This window comes from Thamnophis sirtalis, unplaced genomic scaffold (genome assembly GCF_051295495.1).
Source record: "Thamnophis sirtalis isolate CommonGarterSnake01/CBP01778 unplaced genomic scaffold, rThaSir2_p1.2 scaffold_13, whole genome shotgun sequence".
NCBI lineage: Eukaryota > Metazoa > Chordata > Lepidosauria > Squamata > Natricidae > Thamnophis > Thamnophis sirtalis.
Window position 1 is genome coordinate 8,490,513 of NW_028261393.1, and position 20,024 is coordinate 8,510,536.

At 44.9% G+C, this 20,024-nt stretch overlaps 1 protein-coding gene across 2 annotated transcripts in view; it reads right to left on the reverse strand.

Moving 5' to 3' along the window:
• VSIG10L (V-set and immunoglobulin domain containing 10 like) overlaps positions 1 to 20,024 on the reverse strand; it is a 28,096-nt gene that overhangs the window by 2,081 nt on the left and 5,991 nt on the right. For both annotated transcript variants that reach the window (XM_087727279.1, XM_087727280.1), the window contains exons 2-10: positions 16,093 to 16,422; positions 14,979 to 15,242; positions 13,213 to 13,500; positions 9,180 to 9,437; positions 7,012 to 7,287; positions 4,692 to 4,979; positions 2,413 to 2,526; positions 1,839 to 1,897; positions 309 to 437 (exon numbers count right to left, since the gene is read on the reverse strand). In XM_087727279.1, coding sequence (XP_087583405.1) covers positions 309 to 437; positions 1,839 to 1,897; positions 2,413 to 2,526; positions 4,692 to 4,979; positions 7,012 to 7,287; positions 9,180 to 9,437; positions 13,213 to 13,500; positions 14,979 to 15,242; positions 16,093 to 16,422 — 2,006 coding nt within the window. The remainder of the gene's footprint in view (positions 1 to 308; positions 438 to 1,838; positions 1,898 to 2,412; positions 2,527 to 4,691; positions 4,980 to 7,011; positions 7,288 to 9,179; positions 9,438 to 13,212; positions 13,501 to 14,978; positions 15,243 to 16,092; positions 16,423 to 20,024) is intronic.

Sequence of the window (20,024 nt, forward strand, 5' to 3'; positions counted from 1 at the left end):
CCATGCCCAACCAATCACATGACCCGCCCACACCAAGCCACACCCACAGAACCCCCCCCCACACCAAGCCACACCCACAGAACCCCCCCACACACCAAGCCACACTCACAGAACCGGTGGCCGAAAATTTAGATTTCACCACTGCTCTGGGGTGGGTGGGGTCTTAATTAGGGCTTCTTTTGGGGGGGTAGGGCTTATGTTGGGTGCATGGGTAAAAATCAAGCTAGGACTTACTTTCTGAGTAGGTCGTATTTTCGGGGAAATGCAGTAGCTATTATCCATAGCAAGATATTTATTATAGGACCTACCAAGATGGTTGTGCTGAGATATCTGTGTAGATGTTCCTCATAGGTGATGGCATAGATGTCTGACTCTCCTGATGACCATCGAGGATTATCCCAAGAGTCTCTTGGCTCAACTTTCCTCCCATTTGGGAACTAAAGCCAGGTTGAAAAAAAAACACGGGGACAGGCATCAAGAGACTTTTAATATCAATGTACCCAAGTCACTCTGCACCTAGAAGGTTGGATTGACTTGCAATGGGTGGAAACTAATCAAAGAGAGAAGCAGAACTAGAACTAGAACTAAGGAGAAATTTCCTGAGAGTGAGAATGTTTATCAGTGGAACAACTTGTCCCCAGAGGTTGTGGGGGCTTCAACACTGGAGGTTTTAAAGAAGAGATTGGACAACCATTTGTCTGAAATTTGATTTGATTTGATTTTCCTTTATTTGTATGCCGCCCTTTTCCCTGGGGGGACTCAGGGCGGCTCACAATTCAAAAGGGTGGGGAAGACAAACAGTAGACAATACAACATGTTAAAAAGAGAGCACAACAGTCACACAATTCGGGTGGGGTTAGAGTCTTAACCCCAGGCCAGCCGGGACAGCCAGATCTTTAAAGCGGCGCGGAAGGACTGGAGGGTGGTGGGGGTCCGAATCGCCATGGGGAGTTCGTTCCAAAGGGTCGGAGCAGCCACCGAGAAGGCTCTCCTCTGGGTAGTTGCCAGACTGCACTGGGTGGAAGATGGAATTCGGAGGAGGCCGAATGGTGTAGGGTTTCCTGCCTAAGCAGGGGGTTGGACTTTCAACTCTGTTATTCTATCCTATCCCTTAATAACCGTGGCAAAAAAAGGGGGGGGGGGTAATATGATTAAGTTGGTCACAGGATGAGCCAGTTCATGACTGTCACAACAACTGAAACTGTGGCTCAACTACAGACGTAATTCACAATTATAATCACTCCTGTCTTTGCTCTGCCTGCTTCTTATTCAAGTGTAAATTAAAACCTTGATTGCAGGGATGGTCGCGACGTTTTGTTCTGCTACAGCAGAAGCGTCCCGGATGCGGAGCTCTGTCGGGCTGCTGGGGGGCTCTCACCCTTCGAGCCCCAGAATTGCTCCTGGGGGTCTAGGGGAGCTCTACCCTTGCCCGGCTGCTCACCTCCCACTCTTTTCCCGAGGGGAGAGTTTTCAAGCTGCTAGACAGCTGATTTACGCTGTTCTAGCAGCTTAGACGCAATCACGGGGCTGGCGTTCCCACAGGAGCGTCCTTCAACGCCTACGGTGCCACCGGAAGTCTCTACTACAGACGTAATTCGAGGACTACCTGCACAAGAAGTTCTTTCCCCTTTCTTTCCCGGGCAAACAAACATTCCCTACAATCTCTGTGCTTAGAGAGTCAATTCTACTTGACTGCTTTGATCGACAACCCCTTTCTGCCGAGAAGACTGAGCCGTTATAAATGGGCATTTCCCAGTGAGTTTCACAGAGCAACAATCTGCCGTTTTTATCAGATTGCTCCCAGTCTCTCATTATGCTCCCATCGCTTTTGGGCTCACCTGGCGTGACAGATAGTGGTGCTGGTTCTCTGGTGGCGTGGGTGGAGCTTTCTTCTTTGCTGCAAGGGGTAAAGGCAGACAAAACATCGCTTTGACTTGGCCGTGAGAACAAGTTGTTTCCTCATTCAACATTCTCAGTATTTTGGGCACTGGGAATTAGAACGCTTGACTTACCCTGTTTCCCTGAAAATAAGACCTCCCCGGATAATAAGCCCAATCGGGCTTTTGAGCATATGCACTAAAATAAGCCCTTCCCCAAAAATAAGCCTCCCCCTGAAAATATTGCAACACAGCAGCACAGAGTGATGTCAAGGTGGCCACGCCCACCCTGGACACACCCACCCCGGCCATGCTCCCTTGCTATTCCACCCCCTGGCACACCACCCCAGCCATGCCCCCTTGTTACTCCACCCCCAAGGTCAAACGCAACCGTGATGTGGCTCTCAATAAAATCGAGTTTGACACCCCTGACATAGAAGAGACGATAAATGGCCAATGGTTTCCTGACTGATTGAGCTCAGATTATCAGTGAATTCAACTTTATTTCTGACTGGCCTCCTCCTGCCCCACTCACCTCTCCGAAAGCAGACCAGCCAGATCACCAAGAAGAGGAGCGCAACGATCAGGAGCATCCCAAAAATGCAGCCAATCACAATCCCAGCAATGGCCCCGCCACTCAGGTATGAATCTGAAAAGTAGAGGAAGCGAGAGGACCCAGATTTGAGCTCATGCGGAGTTCTAAGCTTTGTTATTTGGTAAGAGCTTCTAAATTTCATATTCATCGTGCAAGATTGAATCCAACTCAATTCATGCTTCCTTTTTAAATTTTGAACTCCAATGTGGAACTAGTTAGAGCCACCGTTCCAAGAATCAGTCGACTCAGAAATATTTCAGATCCAGCGATCCGTCCATGTAATGCTTCCTCAAAATCCTAAATCAGTGTTTAGGATACATACTCAATCTCAGCAATTTTAAGCTGTCTGGTCTTCAACACCCAGAATTCCCTGCTCAGCATGTTGGCTGGGGAATTCTGGGAGTTGAAGTCCACATGTCTTAAAATTACGCAGATTAAAGAAACACTGTGCTAGATTTTCCAAACACTCTGCAATCTGTTAAAAGTAGAAATAGCCAGATTTGGGTGGGTGGTTTAAGACAGGAGGTTTGTTCCACTATTTGCTTCTTTTTATCAGATGACTTGGGACATTGTTCTATCCCCAAATTTCATGCTAAAAGTGAAGTTAGATTCTGAGCTTTTAAATCTATAGCTAGTTTCATAAGAGGTCAGAATCCCGGTAAGTTATTTTTTCCTAAAGATTTTTTGGCAGCATGGAGAAATACAGAGCTCCTTCAATCGTAATTTGATGATTACTGTAAAAGAGTTTAAAGTACACAGCAAGCATTGTCCTTATACTGAATTGGCTTTATTGGATTTTAACAACATCATAATGAATCAAAGCTGCGGATTTGTTCAATACTTATCAGAGTTTGCTGAGTTTACTAATGTGACCACAAAACTGAAATTGCCATTGCTCTCAGTGATGTCATCACATTGAGAAATATATCTTATTATACATTATATCACATCACATCACATTGAGAAATATATCTTATTATACATTATAATGTTGTATTTGTGCTGATAAATAAATAAAGGGAGACTAGTATAGATCTATTTCAAGCTATTTAGCTCTCATCAGCTAGCCATACCCTTACTGGGATTTGAACCTGGGCTATATTACCTACTAGGCAGACATCTTAGCCATTAGGCCACAGGCTCTTATCCATTATCAGCGAAGCCAGGGTGAAAGGTATCGAACCAGCAAGGGTATGGCTAGCTGATGAGAGCTAAATAGCTTGAAATAGATCTATACTAGTCTCCCTTTATTTATTTATCAGCACAAATATAACAAATGTAACAAAAAGGCAACAGTAAAAAAATATTGGGTTCTGTCTGGATGGTCTCTTGTGACGAGCCGAAGGACAGAGAATGGAAATAATGATCTTCCTCCCATATTTGGGCATACCGGGGGTTGTAAAAATCTAATAGATACCTTTCACCCTGGCTTCGCTGATAATGGATAAGAGCCTGTGGCCTAATAGCTAAGATGTCTGCCTAGTATGTAATATAGCCCAGGTTCAAATCCCAGTAAGGGTATGGCTAGCTGATGAGAGCTAAATAGCTTGAAATAGATCTATACTAGTCTCCCTTTATTTATTTATCAGCACAAATACAACTATATATATATATATATATATATATATATATATATATATATATATATATATATATATGTGTGTGTGTGTGTGTGTGTGTGTGTGTGTGTGTGTGTGTGTGTGTGTGTGTGTGTGTGTGTGTGTGTGTACATACAGAGAGAGAGGGGGAGAGGGAGAGAGAAAGAGATAGAGATAGATGATAGATAGATAGATAGATAGAGACAGATAGATAGAGATAACGATAGATATAGATATAGATATAAAGATATAGATATAGATAGATAGATAGATAGATAGATAGATAGATAGATAGATAGATAGATAGATAGAGAGAGAGAGAGATACATACATACATACATACATACATACATACATACATACATACATACATACAACCTGGGATCATCCTTGGAACCCTGACAGTCTCTCCCCAAAAGACAAGTTGTTCTTCTTAAATATTATCAGCTTTTGAAGTTTTAAGGCATAAGAGCTTCCAACAGATTCTTTTGTTTTTGTTAATCCAAGTCATTGTTGTTGGTTTGCATGTGTGAAGATAGGATAGTATCTTCATATTGTGGTTTGGTAATATATTCCCGAAACCACCTGCAAACCCTGCGGCTACTAAATCTGAGCACCTACCTGGGTGGAGGGTGTGAATCTGAGTGGCGTTCCCAGCTTGGGATCCCAGATGAGGCACTATCCGGAAAGCATAAGTTGTTTGGGGCTGCAGTCCTACAACAGTTGTGGAGCGGTTGGCAGCTCCTAGTACTTCCACTGTACTCCATTCCTCAGCAGAACGGTGTTGTTTCGGACCTCGCATCTGAATCACAAAACTGGTCACCACTGACCCATTCGGGACCGTCCAAGTCAGAGTGGCAGTGCCTGGATGGGGTCCACTTGACAAAGTCCAGTCAGAGATCGAGGGGCCTGCCAAGAGAAGCAAACTCCCCATTTGTTTGTTTTTACATAGATATGAAATGCAAGCAATCAGACCCTCCCCAAGTTAAAACCTATGGTGTGATGGCTTACAAACGCATGGCGAGAGCATGATGTAATGGCACGCGGGAATGACCTTGGGAGAAGGAAGAAGAAATTTTGCCAAGGGAACAGTCCAAGGGTCAGCAACCTTAAAGAGCCACAAGGTCCTAACCGGAAGCCCCCCATTCAATTCTGAAGCCGACCGAAAGTCTGGTTCCCCCACCATAGAGTCTCCTCCTAGCGCGGCGTCCTTTTTCCTCTACCTGTCCTAACCGAAAGCCCTATCAACTGTGGAACTGACCAGCGACAGGGAGCTGCAGCAGAGGAACGAAAGAGCCACATGTGGCTCAGAGCCACAGGTTGCTGACACCTGGAACAGTTGGATAAGAAGCAGCACAGCCCACAGCTGCATAGCGGAAGGAGCAAGAGCTTAGGAAGGACACACACACACCCCTTAAATTACTGGACTGCAAGGGTGATGTTGGGAGAACTGTACTTTCAGAATTGCAAGATTCTGTTAATGCAGCTTTATAGTAAAATAGAATTAACTTACATTTCCTGCCTGGTTTACCTGGGAAGGACTGACATCCAGTGTGACAGTTTATAAACGTATTAATTAATAACATACTAGTGAATGTGTTGGAATCAGAGAGATCCAAGCTCAAGTTCTCATTAGATAAGTTTACACCTATCTCTAGTTCTCAGCTCTGCTCAGTTTGCAAGTGAATTGTGAGGACACCCTCCTTCTGCTCCGTGCTGAGCTTCCCAACAACGAGAAGACTGAAGAAGACTCCTAATTGGCAACCTTATTTCTTAATTCGTACTCTCTCTCATTACACACAGATACACCTTCTAATTTTAGACGTGTCTCAAGAATTAAACATTATGGCTATGGCTTTTCTTTTTTTAAAAGTACCCCTTCCTACCCCGTAATCAGTCGTGGGTTTCAAAAATTTTTAGAACCTCTTCTGTAGGTGTGGCCTTTGTGGGAGTGGCTTGGCAGTCATGTGACCGAGTGGGAGTGGCTTGCCAGCCATGTGACCAGGTGGAAGTGGCTTGCCAGCCATGTGACTGGGTGGGCGTGGCCAACTTGTAAAATGTGGTGAAACTCACTTAACAACGCTCTTGCTTAGCAACCAAAATGTTGTCTTAGAAACTCTGGCATTTGAAGCACGCAAGTCTTAAAGCTGTCAAGTTACAAGACCCTTGCACCCCTAACCCTTTAGAAAAATAAAACCCCAGGGGTGTTCACACTCGACAGCTTTAAGACCTGTGGACTTCAACTCCCAGAATTCCTCCTCTCGCTCTTCATCTTGATGATGTCCGGACGAGTGGGGGGAGGGAACTGGAACTGGTTCTAAACGGCACTGTAGATTTGTGGAACCTCTTCTAAAGAAGAGGTTAGAACTGGCAGGAACCCACCCCAGCCTGTAATCCTGTTTACAGGGTTAATCTGGTTTACAGTAGAGAGCAGAGAGTTTAAGACTGTGGTCTTATCCAAGAACCAGATATTTGATGAGAAAGAGAGGACCTACAGTTTGACATCAACTAAACTGATGTTCCGAATAAGTGCAAGTAAACTTAATTTAGCAACCGTTCAAAGTTACAACATCACTGGAAAAAAGTGATGACTGCTCCTCGCGCTTATGACTATCATAGCAACCCCCTGGTCACGTGATCAAAATTGGCAACTGGGTGTACTTATGACAGTTTCAGCATTCCCTGGGGTCGTGCAATCACTGTTTGTAACTTTCCCAGCCATCTTCTGACAAATACAATCTTAATGGGAGATGTCTGAATGAGTCCCTTAACAACAGAAGTGATTTGCTTAACAACTGAGGCAAAAAAAAACCCCACAATGGTTGCAAAATCTGATGCGATTCGCTTAACAACTGCCTTCGCTTGGAAACAGAAATTCAAACACAACCTGTTCTAATATAACTTGTCTAGCATTGTCTCTCCTTGCATGGGGATAGCTCACCAATAATAGTGAGGTTAGATCCCCGTGATCCCAGTGGATTGGAGCAGATGGTGCTGTAATCTCCCAGATCCTGGGGAGCAGTGAAATTCCAGATGGTGAGATGCATTTTATCAGGACTGAGCTGGTAATGGCTTCCGGCAGGAATCAGGGACTGCTTATCTTTAAACCATTCAATTTCCACAGGATTGAAGGTGCCTTGGCAACGCAGCTGCATAGTCACCAGTCCTCTGGGGTCACTGGATGCCTGGAATGACAATGTAACCCCTGAGGGGGCTTCTGGAGAAGGGGAAGAGGAAGACACAGATGAGAAACAAAGTCAGAATTGGGACCGCTGTGAGTTAAACAGAGCATCAGCACCTAGCAGGCCAGCTCAGATCTGAAGACCAGGAATGGGATCAGAGTTGGTATTCAGCAGGTTCTGACCAGTTCTGGAGAACTCTTAGGGGAAATTTTGAGTAGTTCGGGGAACCAGTAAATACTACCTCTGGCTGGCCCCGCCCTCATCTATTCTCTGCCACCCGAGTCCCAGCTGATAGGGAGGGAATGGAGATTTTACAGTATCCTTCTCCTGCCACGCCCACCAAGCCATGCCACGCCCACCAAGCGACACCCACAGAACCAGTAGTGAACAATTTTGAATCCCACCACTGAATGGAATGCTTGTTTTGTTCTATGGAATGGTTCATTTCAAGGATTTTTCTATTTTACGATTGCCCTTGCCTCTTTTGTTTTTATTTTCTTCCAAGGTTTTCCAGGCCAACAAATAAGGGAATTAGTCCCACTGATCTTCAGAACTGCAACTTTTTGAATTAAATCAGGATGAAGAACTAATTATTTCATAACTTCATAATAACCTCCATTTTCCTCAGATCAGGGGCTCACTTATTTTTTATTTATTTACCTCCCTGTTTCTTTCTTTCTTTCTTTCTTTCTTTCTTTCTTTCTGTCTTTCTGTCTGTCTGTCTGTCTGTCTGACTGTCTATCTATCTATCTATCATCTATCTATCTATCTATCTATCTATCTATCTATCTATCTATCTATCTATCTATCTATCATCTATCATCTATCTCTATCTATCTCTATATCTATCTATCTATCTATCATCTATCTATCTATCTATCTATCTATCTATCTATCTATCTATCTATCTATCTATCTATCTATCTATCATCTATCTATCTATCTTTCTTTCTATCTATCATCTATATCTATCTATCTATCTATCTATCTATCTATCTATCTATCTATCTATCTATCTATCTATCTATCTATCTATCTATCTATCCCCATCCATCCATCCATGGTGGCTCAGTGATTAGAATGCAGTTTTGCAGGCTAATTCTGCTGACTGCCAGCAGTTCGATCCTAACCAGCTCAAAGTTAACTCAGCCTTCCATCCTTCCGAGGTGGGTAAAAATGAGGAGCCAGATTGTTGGGGGCAATAGGCTGACTCTGTAAACCGCTTAGAGAGGGCTGTAAGGCACTGTAAAGCGGTACACAAGTCTAAGTGCTATTGCTGTTGCTATGTTGGCTGTCCATCTTACCTTATGTGATAAGATTGTGGGTGGCTTTACAATCATAAAAAAATACATTAAAACTTGAAGAAATAAAGAGCCAAGGTGGCGCAGTGGTTAGAGTGCAGTACTGTTGGCTACTTCAGCTGACTGTTAGCTGCAGTTCGGCAGTTCAAATCTCACCAGGTTCCAGGTCGACTCAGCCTTCCATCCTTCCAAGGGGGCTAAAATGAGGACCCAGATTGTTGGGGACAATATGCTGACTCTATAAACTGCTTAGAGAGGGCTGTAAAAGCACCGTAAAGCGGTATGTAAGTCTAGGTGCTAGTGCTAAATTAAAACCAAGGATTAAAAATTAAAATTAAAGGACATGTGAGGAGGCCAGGGGTGGAATGGGGGAAGGTGGCATCTGTCGTAATTTGATCAACCATCTCCACTGTATTGTTCCCCCATTGGGGCCTGGCCAGCTGGCAGAATCAGGTCTTCAGGCCCTTATGAAAGGATTAGGAGGGTTCGTATCCAACCTCACATTGGTGAGGTTCAACTGGGTGAAATAATCATTAATTAAGCACCTTTGCTAACCCATCATCCCAATCCCCTCACCTGCCCTTTTTAGACAGGACACATCAGATCAGCTGTTTTCTTCAGCTCACCTGGAAGCAAGGTGCAGTTGGCTTGCCCAGTTATATGGCGACCCAAACAAGTAACTTTGGTGCCACTGATCCCAGCAGGGAAAGGGGGGACCAGCAAGCTCTGCAATTTAGAGGCACCGATTTCCGTCTTGCTCACAGGGAGTCCCTGGAAAGTGAGAATAGGAGCAGGCGACCCTCCGGTCCAGGAGCAGGTGAAAAGTAAGGCGGAATCATTTTGCACTGATGTCATGGAACAAAGAGGGGATCCCCAAGGAGCTTCTGGAGAGGAGTAACAAAACAAAAAAGAGAGAGAGAGAGAGAGAGAGAAGGGGATGAGTATTCATTCGTGCACTTATTTGGACTCAGAATAGCATTGGGGGGGAAACGAGGCAAACCATGTAGGCAAAATGCTAGAGCTTGATATACTTGTATGAACCATTTCTGTCATGTTGACCACCAGGTGTGGAGTGACTGAGGGAAAAGGGGCTGGCGCAACTTTTAGCAAGGGGTTCTCTGCCCGGTTGCTGGGTGTGTGTGGTCATAGTGGGTGTGGACTAGTCGACCTCCTGCACCACAGCAGGGGGAGGGGGGCGTTTTTGCCCTCCCTGGGCCCTGGAGACTCTCCTCGAGCCTCCGAGAGGGCGAAAATGGCCTCCCCAGGCTCCGGAGACCTGTTTCCGGCCTTCCTAAACTTCCGGTAGGCCTACTTTTTGCTCTTCCCAAGTCTCCTTGTGCGACCTGCACTTCCCTGCATCCAAAACGGACTGCGTGGGGACTCCTGGGAGGGGTGGGCGATCCAGGAATGGGATTTGGGGGTTCTTCAAACCGCATAGAATCTTAGCTAGAGGTTCTCCCGAACCCCTGCGAACTCCCAACAGCCCACCCCTTGCGTTGAGCAATTCTTAGGAAGACCGCTTAATTTTTCCAAAATGCCGGCAGGATGAACTCTCGCTATAAAATATTTGGGGGGCTGCTGCCTAACCTGCTGTAAGCTTTCCCTATAAAGCAGCCTTCCGTAAGTTGGATTGCGGAAGGCAGGCCCAAGAGGGTTGGGGAGGGTGTTTAAAATCACTGTGTATATAATGGAAGAAAAAAAAACACACCACACATTTGATTTGCAGATGATCGTGGGAATAATCTTAGATTATTGAGCAAGGAGGATGCCTTCCAGGTAGCTTCTCCTCGCTGTAGTCCCCTTCGGGGGAAAAGGGCGGCATATAAATATAATAAATGAAATGTATTTTGAGAATCTTCTCTACCTACGATACCCCAAGGGGAAAAATAGCAGAATGACCCTCCATTTTCTTTAATCTTCCAGAAGTGGGGAAAACGTTTTAGCGACTAAAGAAGCCAATGAATGGTTCCCTCTGCACAAGAGGTGGGTTCCTACCAGTTTGCACCTATTCGGTAGAACCGGTTCGTCAAATCTACCGAACGGGTTAGAAGAGGTTCCACCAGTGGACCCGGAAAGCAGGCCCCACCTACAGAAGAGGTTCCAAAATTGTTTGAAACCCACCACTGGTCCTTGGATATGATTATTCTACACTATCCTGCTCCTATTTATAAAACTCAGTGCCTCTGTGGAAGGTAAGGATGACTACTGCGTTTGTGGTGCAATCAGAACGTTGCGTGCGTTGAAGTTGTTTTAACGCAAACCAAAGATGCCTTTTAAAAAACAAGTTTACATCATATTCTTATGCATCCCAGTGCTGTGTGTGAGGTAATTTAAGATGGTTCTGACAAGTGTCGTCGGCATCTTCATATCTGGTCACATGGGCGGCAAGCCACTCCCATCCGGTCACATGGGCGGCAAGCCACTCCCACAAAGGAGGCCACACCCACAGAGTAGGTTCAAACAATTTTTGAAACCCACCATTGCTCTGCACTTCCTTACTTCAGCCAGAATATTATATTATGGGGGGCCGGGGAGGGAGGTAGAAGGTGGGGAATTTCCACTTCCCCTTAAAACAACCAAAAACATAACCACGACATATCCTGACTCATGACATGTATACATGGGCAGATACATGCATCTAGGGCAAACAACCTGTCCTATGAGCTATTTTTCTCTTGATGTTCTCCATCTCTCTTCCTTTCCATGGACCACCACATGCCTTACTTTTAAAAACCAGTTCCAAGAATTGATTAGAGGGGCAGGTTTTATTAGGACTCTGCATGTCAGACAACCTATATTTGGTTCCATGGGTTGGAGTGAAGGTTGTGGTGTTCAAACAGTGGTGGGATTTAAATAATTTAACAAGCAGTTCTCTGCCCTAATGACCAGCTGGGTAGGCGTGGCTCGATGGCCATGTGACTGGGTGGGCGCGGTCAACTCAACGCCACTCACGTCGATGGGCGCTTCACCTTAACTGTTACAATGTCATGAGGGTTAACCGGAGAGGCAGTTTCTGAAAGGAGGGCAGTAAAGATTAGGCTAGAAACAACATCAGAATGTTTCCTTCCTGTCTTCCTTACAGGATTAGCCCTGTAAAGTGGGGAAAAACAAAAGATTTCTTCCAACAACTGGTTCTCTGAACTGCTTAGAAAGATAACAACCGGTTCTCCCGAATAGGTGCGAACCGGCTGAATCCCACCACTGTGTTTAAAGATGGAAGACAGAGCGAGAGGCAAAACCTGAGTTAACCAAGAAGGACCACGGAAGGCAGTTGATCTGGAATTCTTCACAATCTCAAGTGCAGATTGAGATGAACAGCTAAACTGGTTCATTTCTCGAAACTCACACTTTCGTTCCCGTAACTCAATTGCCACTTAACTTTCTTCTTCCCAGAACTCACTGTTACTCGCAGTCAGCATTTCCAATCTTTCCTACCAGTCCAACCAACTCAACATCTCTCAGAAAAGTGCAGGGACATTATTCTTAACAACGTGCCGCATTTATGTTCCCAAAGCTCATCCGCAATCACCCCAACTCAGAACCCATTTCAAGGTGGTGATTTATAGGAGTGTCATTCTGAGTTCTGGGATATTTTTTTCTGTTCCAATGGCAGCAGTATATAGTGCAGCTCAGCTGGATCAGAAGAGGGAGAAAAATCCATGGAAACAGTCGCTATGAATTTGGATCAACCCAGCTCGCAACGCTGGGCTTCATTTCCATGGGTCTTTGCCGTGGTGGCGCAGTGGTGCAGTACTACAGGCTACTTCTGCTGACTGCCGGCTGCCTGCAATTTGGCAGTTCGAATCTCACCAGGCTCAAGGTTGATTCAGCCTTCCATCCTTCCGAGGGGGGGTAAAATAAGGAGCCAGATTGTTGGGGGCAATAAAACTGACTCTGCAAACTGCTTAGGGAGGGCTGTAAGTGGTATATAAGATAAGTTTATAAGTGGTATAAAGATGGCAGAGAGAGGAAAGTAAACAATTGTATCTCGTTTCTTTGACTCCAGGCAAACTTCCTCCTTAGTCATCGTAACTAGATGATGACTAAGGAGAGATGACGACATCCTTCAGTAGGTTTTTCGATATACAGCTTAGTGGGACTGACTTACCTTCGATATCGGTTCCCAAAACTGTTTAACTGTTTATTTCATTTGTATGCCGCCCTTTTCCCGCGAGGGGGACTCAGGGCGGCTCACAACTCAAAACAAGGGAAGGGGGGGGATACAAACAGTTTGACAACAACACAAAACAATACATGATTTAAAAGCGCAACAATCATACCATTCGAGATAGGGGCAACGGTTCTTTAGCCCCAGGCCTGTCGGAACAGCCAGGTTTTAAGTGAATGCATGACCTCGTGACAAGCAAAGCCAAGGGGGAATCCAGATTCACTTAACAGCTGTGTTACGAACCTAACAACTGCAGTGACTCAATTAACAGCGGTAACAAGAAAGGTCGTGAAATGACGCAAAGCTCATTTGACAACTGTCTCGCTCAGCAATGGAAATTCAGGGCTCAATTATGGTCGCACCTAGAGGACTATCTGCAAAGCTTTCCAGAAATATGTTTCGGGCCCCCATGTGCTCATGTCTTCTAGACACCCACCCCCCCACTCCCCCAACCACAGCAGGGAAGAAAGATAAAGGCAAAGTCAACTAACGGACAACGTTGATACGACGGGTGTTACGAATTCGTAGCTTCGTCTCCTGATTGATCGCCAGGCAGGAATACAGGCCCCCCTGATTCAGCTGCACTCTCTGGAGCTGCAGAACAGGCGAGGAAGGGACGTCGAGGTCCATATTGTCGGCCACGTTCCAGTAGATCTTTGCTGGCGGGTTGGAAGGTGCCAAACATGTGAGATTGACAGTGCTGTTCACCAGCACAAAACTCCCTGCGCTTGAATCTTGCTCAGAGGACGAGACGGTAATTGTTGGGGTCTCGGGACCATCTGGGTGGAAGCAAAAGAACGTTAACTGTAATTCATGCAACCTGTGTTGGTTTAGATACAACCTGTCGGGCTCATCTGCAGGGCCCTGGACAGTGGTGGCATTCAAAATTATTTACTACCGCTTCTGCGGGCGTGGCTCGGTAGGCGTGGTGTGGCTTGGTGGGCGTGGCAGCAGAAGGATACTGCAAAATCCCCAGTCCTTCCCATCCCACTAACCTGCTTTCCAGCTCCATTCTCCTGCGCAGGGCAACAGAAGAAGACCCAGCCGATCAGCTGGGACTTGGGAGGCAGAGAATAGATGGGGGCAGGGCCAGCCAGAGGTGACATTTGCCGGTTATCCAAACAACTCAAAATTTCGCCAGAACCGGTACAGAACCGGATGAATACCACCCCTGGTTTATCTTTCCGGCAATGGTCATCCCAGTGTTGATCAGACAGGAAAAACAACCAAATGACCGAATTCTACTTTATGAATTCTATTTTAAGTCTCCCAGAAGGTGCTTTTTTTTTTTTTTTTTAAAGGCAATTGGATTTTCTTTGTTTTTGCCGGAAGATGTTTCGCTTCTTATCCGAGAAGCTTCTTCACTTCTATGGTAAGGTTACACTAATGGAACTTTGCAAGTCTGAAAGTACAATTTTTCCTCCCATCTCCTTTGCCCCAGAGAAACTAGGGAGGATCCCTTTTGAGCCAATGCCCCACCTACTATGTAGCCTTGGATTGGGCTGCTTCTAATCTGACCGTTCCCTAGGCAGCAATCTCTTCTTCCTCCACTCCCAAGGTCATTCTCACATACCATTACACCCAGGCCACGACCTTATTGATGCATGGAGCTACTTAATTTGACGGAGAACTATTTATCTATAGAAAAGCAACCATAACTTCTGTCCCTGTGAAACACAAAGAGTTTATTGCCAGGCTTGGAATATCTGCTTTGGTTGGAACTTCCTTCTTCCCAAAACATTCAGAGAAAGGAGATGCCAACTTCAGGGACAGACAAAGTTGTTCCATTCAATCCTTTGCATGGTGGGTACCATGGAGGGGGTATTCACTTACCTTCTCTATCGGTTCGCAAATGTCAGCCCGTCGGCGCATTCGCACGGCAGTCCGTGCATGCGCTTTGCTCGCACGTGTGGCTTGCATGCATGCACGCGGCTTGAAAACATGCCTAAATAGGAAGGCGTAGAGCCGAGGCAAGTGGGTGGGCCCACCTGCGATTTCCACTACTGGTTTGGGTAAACCGGTCCAAACCGGCTGAATACCACCTCTGGTGGGTACCAATGGAACGTTGGGAAAAAAAGTTTTTAACGGTAAATTTGTGCAACCGTGAGGTTCGGCTCCCATTCATAAGATTTGCCCAAGCAGGGCCATCAGCCAAGGAATTACATTCACTGGCTTAAATGGTCCGTTTAACTTTACAATTCTACAAAACTTTATCAAACAAAACATGTGAAACTGGGTATGGCAAGGGTGTACTCACAATAGACAGTAAGGTTGGCAGTACTGGTGGCATTGCCAAAGGGGTTGGAGATGGTACAAGTGTAGACACCAGCATCTGTCCGCTGAGGGTCTCTAATTTTCAGGGAGCCAGATGAACGCAAATATCGGGGATTATCCTCCAGACGGTGACCATCCTTGGTCCAGGAGACAAAACCATGGACAGGAGAGCAGTTGAAAGTCACTGTACCGCTTCCTTCTGTCACTTTGACAGATGACGGGTCCACATGGATGTTGCCCACCTTCTCTAAAGAAACACACAGGTATGAGCTATCCATTGCATTTGGAGGGGGGGGATGGGGAAACCAACAAGGCAAGGTCTCTCAAAAAATGCCCCCCGAGTTAATGAAGTGACCTGCTTATATGAAAGTTAAGAATTTTCTTGCATTTCTTCATGCAACTAAGGCAAGCAGCAAACCACGATGGCCAGAACTTAGGAAGAGTGTCCCCACAGGAAAGGAGATTAAAGTTAAGATGGGGATCAGGTCATTTGTGATTGCTGTGGGATTTCAGAAGTCTCTTGCATGTTTGTGAGCCTGGGATATCCCGTGAATGAGAGGTTCCACCTGGAAATAAGGAGGAACTTCCTGACAGTGAGAGCAATCAACCAAACGGAACAGAGGTTGCCTTCAGGTGTGGTGGGAGGTTCATCACTGGAGGCTTTCAAGAAGAGACTGGACTGCCACCTGTCAGAAACGGTATCAGGTCTCCTGCTTGGGTGAAGGGCTGGACTAGATGACCTACAAGGTCCCTTCCAACTCTGTTAATGTTAATCGGTGCATTCGTTTGTATGCAGCATGTGATGCTACGTGGACGCAGAAATGTGTTTTGTTAACCATGTTTGTGGCACGGGGCTGGGGAGAAGAATATATGACTTGCAGCTCCCCGAATTGCTGACGATTGGTGTGCCAACCCACAACTGTTGGGGACTGAAGTTCAATCCTAACAATTATTGGCTTCCAATTTTTGACAGAGCAAAAATTAAAAAGAGAGGAATCAGAAGAGTTGACTAGCTAGCAAGATCAGGAGCTTGAGATATTAGCGGCACCAAAGAAATCAGCTTCACAGCAATGGCATTAAAACTTGGTCCAGCTCACCGTAAACTCTAATAGTGATGTTTCCCTTGCGGGCAACACTCCCCAAGGGGAAGATCTCCACTGAATAGATGCCGGAATCCACGGTCCTCAGGTCAGAAATATTGAGGTTGCCATTCACGGGGTCCACGCTGAACCGAGACTGGAAGCTGCCATCTACCTTCACTGTAAAATTAGGACGCAGGTTTCCTGATGCCAGGACGGTTGCATTCCTTCTCCAGATGATAATAATTTCGCCCTGAGCAGAAGGTAAAGGGAATGGAATGGGGAGAGAAACAGAATTCCCAAGAAGCACAGGCCGAGGGGATGAAGATAGAACGGGGAATAAAGGGGCTGGAAACAGAAAGAACAAGTAAGCAGTCAATATACTTTTCTCTGCTATTAATGGAAACACACCAATCATTGCAATGGGATGGGGCGACCTTGTCTGGGCTGCAAAAATCTTCACGACCACCTGAGGGCAGCCAAGAGTTCTTTGTAGCCCTGCATTGACTCTAGCGCAGGGGTGTCCAAACTTGGGAACTTTAAGACTTGTGGACTTCAACTCCCAGAACTCCCCAGCCATGGGAATTCTGGGAGTTGAAGTCCACAAGTCTTAAAGTCCCCAAGTTTGGACACCCCTGCTCTAGCGTTTAAAGCCGTGTGGCGCGGTGCTCAGAATGCAATATTGCAGGCTAACTCTGCCCACTGTCTGGAGTTCGATCCTGAAAGAGCTCAAAGTTGACTCAGCCTTCCATCCTTCCGAGGTCGGTAAAATGAGGACCCGGATAACAAGATGCTGACATGTGTAAACCGCTTAGAGAGGGCTGTAAACGCACAGGTATATAAATCTTAGTGCTATTGCCGTTCTGACTTTTGCTGCCCAGATATGGTAGCCCTTGCAGAGGGGAAATGACTCCTATAAAAAGATAATGTCACAATTAAATGGGAATTAAGTGGAGAATTTTGGGTGGATAGGAAGCTAGACAAAGCCCTCATAGTCCGGCCACACAGTTGGATGGATCAGTTCTCCCTTGTATTAATCATCCCCCCATTATGATATAAAGCCAATCCTGCCTTCACCCCTCATTCAAGCAAATGGTCAGTTATTTACTTTTTAAATAACTTCCTAACAGCCATGGAGTTTTTGCAGCAGGCATCAAAACATCTTCCCCCATCTGTGTCCGAGCCCGTAAATCCAAGCAACACCAATTTAAATAAGTGACTATCCTCGAGCAATAGGTTCTATTTGTGTGATTATAAATAAATAAATAAGCAAATCAACACATAGATTTTCTTAGATTCCTTCCACTTTGTCCATCAACTCCCTACCCTGACACCCACCCAATTACCTTTGTCCTTCCATGAGCCATCAAAAAAACATAAAGACTGCTTATAGAATCTGGGAGATAACTTCCCTGTTCCAGGTTCACACAAATAACACATTTATAAAATGGATAATCAACCACACAACCTGGCTGGCTCTTGCCAAATCTCTAGGTTTTTTTTAAAAAAAAAACATGTACAAACGTCAACATTCAGGCATCATTATCTCGAAAAGAACTAAGCTTGGGAAGGCAGCTTCAAAATATTGCTGCCCGTGTGGTCCTATTTAAAACTGGCTGGATTTGGTATCATGATGTTGCGCTCCCTGGAAGGGAGAAGTGGTCCCAAGCCTAAAAAAGTTGGCCTTAAATCTTGTTTAAGTATAATCAACTTGCCCTTTGTTTCCCTCAAAATGGCCAGTTTCACAAAGCTGTGAGAAAAGCTGGGCGTAATGTGCTATCGATAGTAGGCTGTGCTGATTTGAAAATGAATAGGATTTTAGGATTTGCGCATGCAATATTTTCCCGTCTATTTATTAATCCCCGGGCCCAATTATCATATTTAAGAGACTATGATAATAGTCCTTTCCCTTCCCTTCCCCTCTCCTTTCTTCTCCTCTCCTCCTTTCTTTCTTTCCTTTCCTTCTTTCCCTATACTGAAATAAGAATTACGTTAAGAATCCTTACTACCACCTTCAGTTTAACTAGCGAAGGAAGATAAACACTGCCTTTCTGTAAGCTCCTAGGCTGAATGAGGCTGGTTTAAGATCCTAGGCTGAATGAGGCTGGTTTAAGGCTGAGCATAACATGGGGATCCAATTGAAGTGGTCAGACAAAAATAAAATAAAATAAAAAGACACAAAAAAGGGGTTTCTTTTTCTACCACTTTCCACCCTCATTTCTGTAGCCTCAGCTTTCTCTTCTAATTAGTTGTAATGAACATTATATAGTCATGAGCACTGATATTAAAACTCAATCCCCAAGCTTGCCAACAGCTGTTTTAAATTTGTATACATTTAAATAAATTAAACTTCCGTTAAATAATTTACTTTTACAAGGCAGGCCCATCACCATGGCATTTTGCTAGAAAAAGCAAGCTGGAATCTCTTAATAAGTAATATCAAGAATTGCCATTTCGGTTCTATTCCTCTATGATTTTTCCCCCCCTAAGAGATAAGCTCACAAAGAACTTCCCTCCCCCATCTCTTCATGCATCAAGATAACATTTGATTGGTTTCTTTTATGTAGAAGAACAGACATAAATGCTTACAGTACATAGCAAATGTAAGTGGATGTTATAATAATGAAATCCTACCCTGGGCACTAGATCTAAGTTTTTTTAAAACTTGGCAACTTTAAGAGATATGCACTTCAATTCCCAGAATTCCCCAGCCATCATGCTGGCAGGGGAATTCTGGAAGTTGAAGTTTACATGTTTAAAGTTACTATGTTTGGGGGAAAAAACACTGCATTAGATTATTCTTTAGGTATCTTCTGAACATTTCACATTTGATGACATGAAAGACTTCTGCTTGGTAACAAATTACAAGGCCAGAGGAAAAAGAACTGGAGAACTTGTTGTAGACAGTTCTCTTGAAAACAACTTACATCCATCTTAGAATAGAATAACAGAGTTGGAAGGGACCTTGGAGGTCTTCTAGTCCAGCCTCTGCTCAGGCAGGAAGCCCTACACCACTTCAGACAAATGGTTGCCCAACTATCTTCTTAAAAACTTCCAGTGTTGGAACATTCATAACTTCTGGAGGCAAGTTGTTCCACTGATTAATTGTTCTGACTGTCAGGAAATTTCTCCTTAGTTCTAGGTTGCTTCTCTCCTTGATTAGTTTCCATCCATTGCTTCTTGTCCTGCCTTCATGTGCTTTGGAGAATAGCTTGACTCCCTCTTCTTAGTGGCAGCCCCTGAGTTATTGGAGCTATCATGTCACCCCTTTTCATCAAATCCATCTTTTCATCAAACTAGACATACCCAGTTCCTGCAACTGTTCTTCATGTTTTAGCCTCCAATCCCCTAATCATTTTTGTTGCTCTTCTCTGCACTCTTTCTATCTTGACCGAGAACATCTCACAGATCCATAGTCCTTCATCTGATACATCATCGCTATTACAGGCCACCTTAAAGGTGGAATAACAACTCTTGCTAAGCACAATCCCTTCCTTTTGCAGACAGACCAGAAACCAACTGAAACCAGTGCTTAAACCGGGTCCTATATGGTTTTTAGTGGCTCCAGAGGCCACATAAGAACATGGCCCTTGTGCGTAATTCTGGAGGGTCGAGAAGCCATGTGAGGGCACACCAGAGGTGGGTTCCTACCAGTTCGCCTCTATTCGTTAGAACCGGTTCGTCAAATCTACCGAACCGGTTAGAAGAGGTTCCACCAGTGGACCCGGAAAGCAGGCCACACCTACAGAAGAGGTTCCAAAATTTTTTGAAACCCACCACTGGTCCTTGGATATGATTATTCTACACTATCATGCTCATATTTATAAAACTCAGTGCCTCTGTGAAAGGTAAGGATGACAATTTGTGGTGCAATCAGAACATTGTGTGTGTTGAACTTGTTTTAAGGCAAACCAAAGATGCCTTTTAAAAAACAAGTTTACATCCTATTC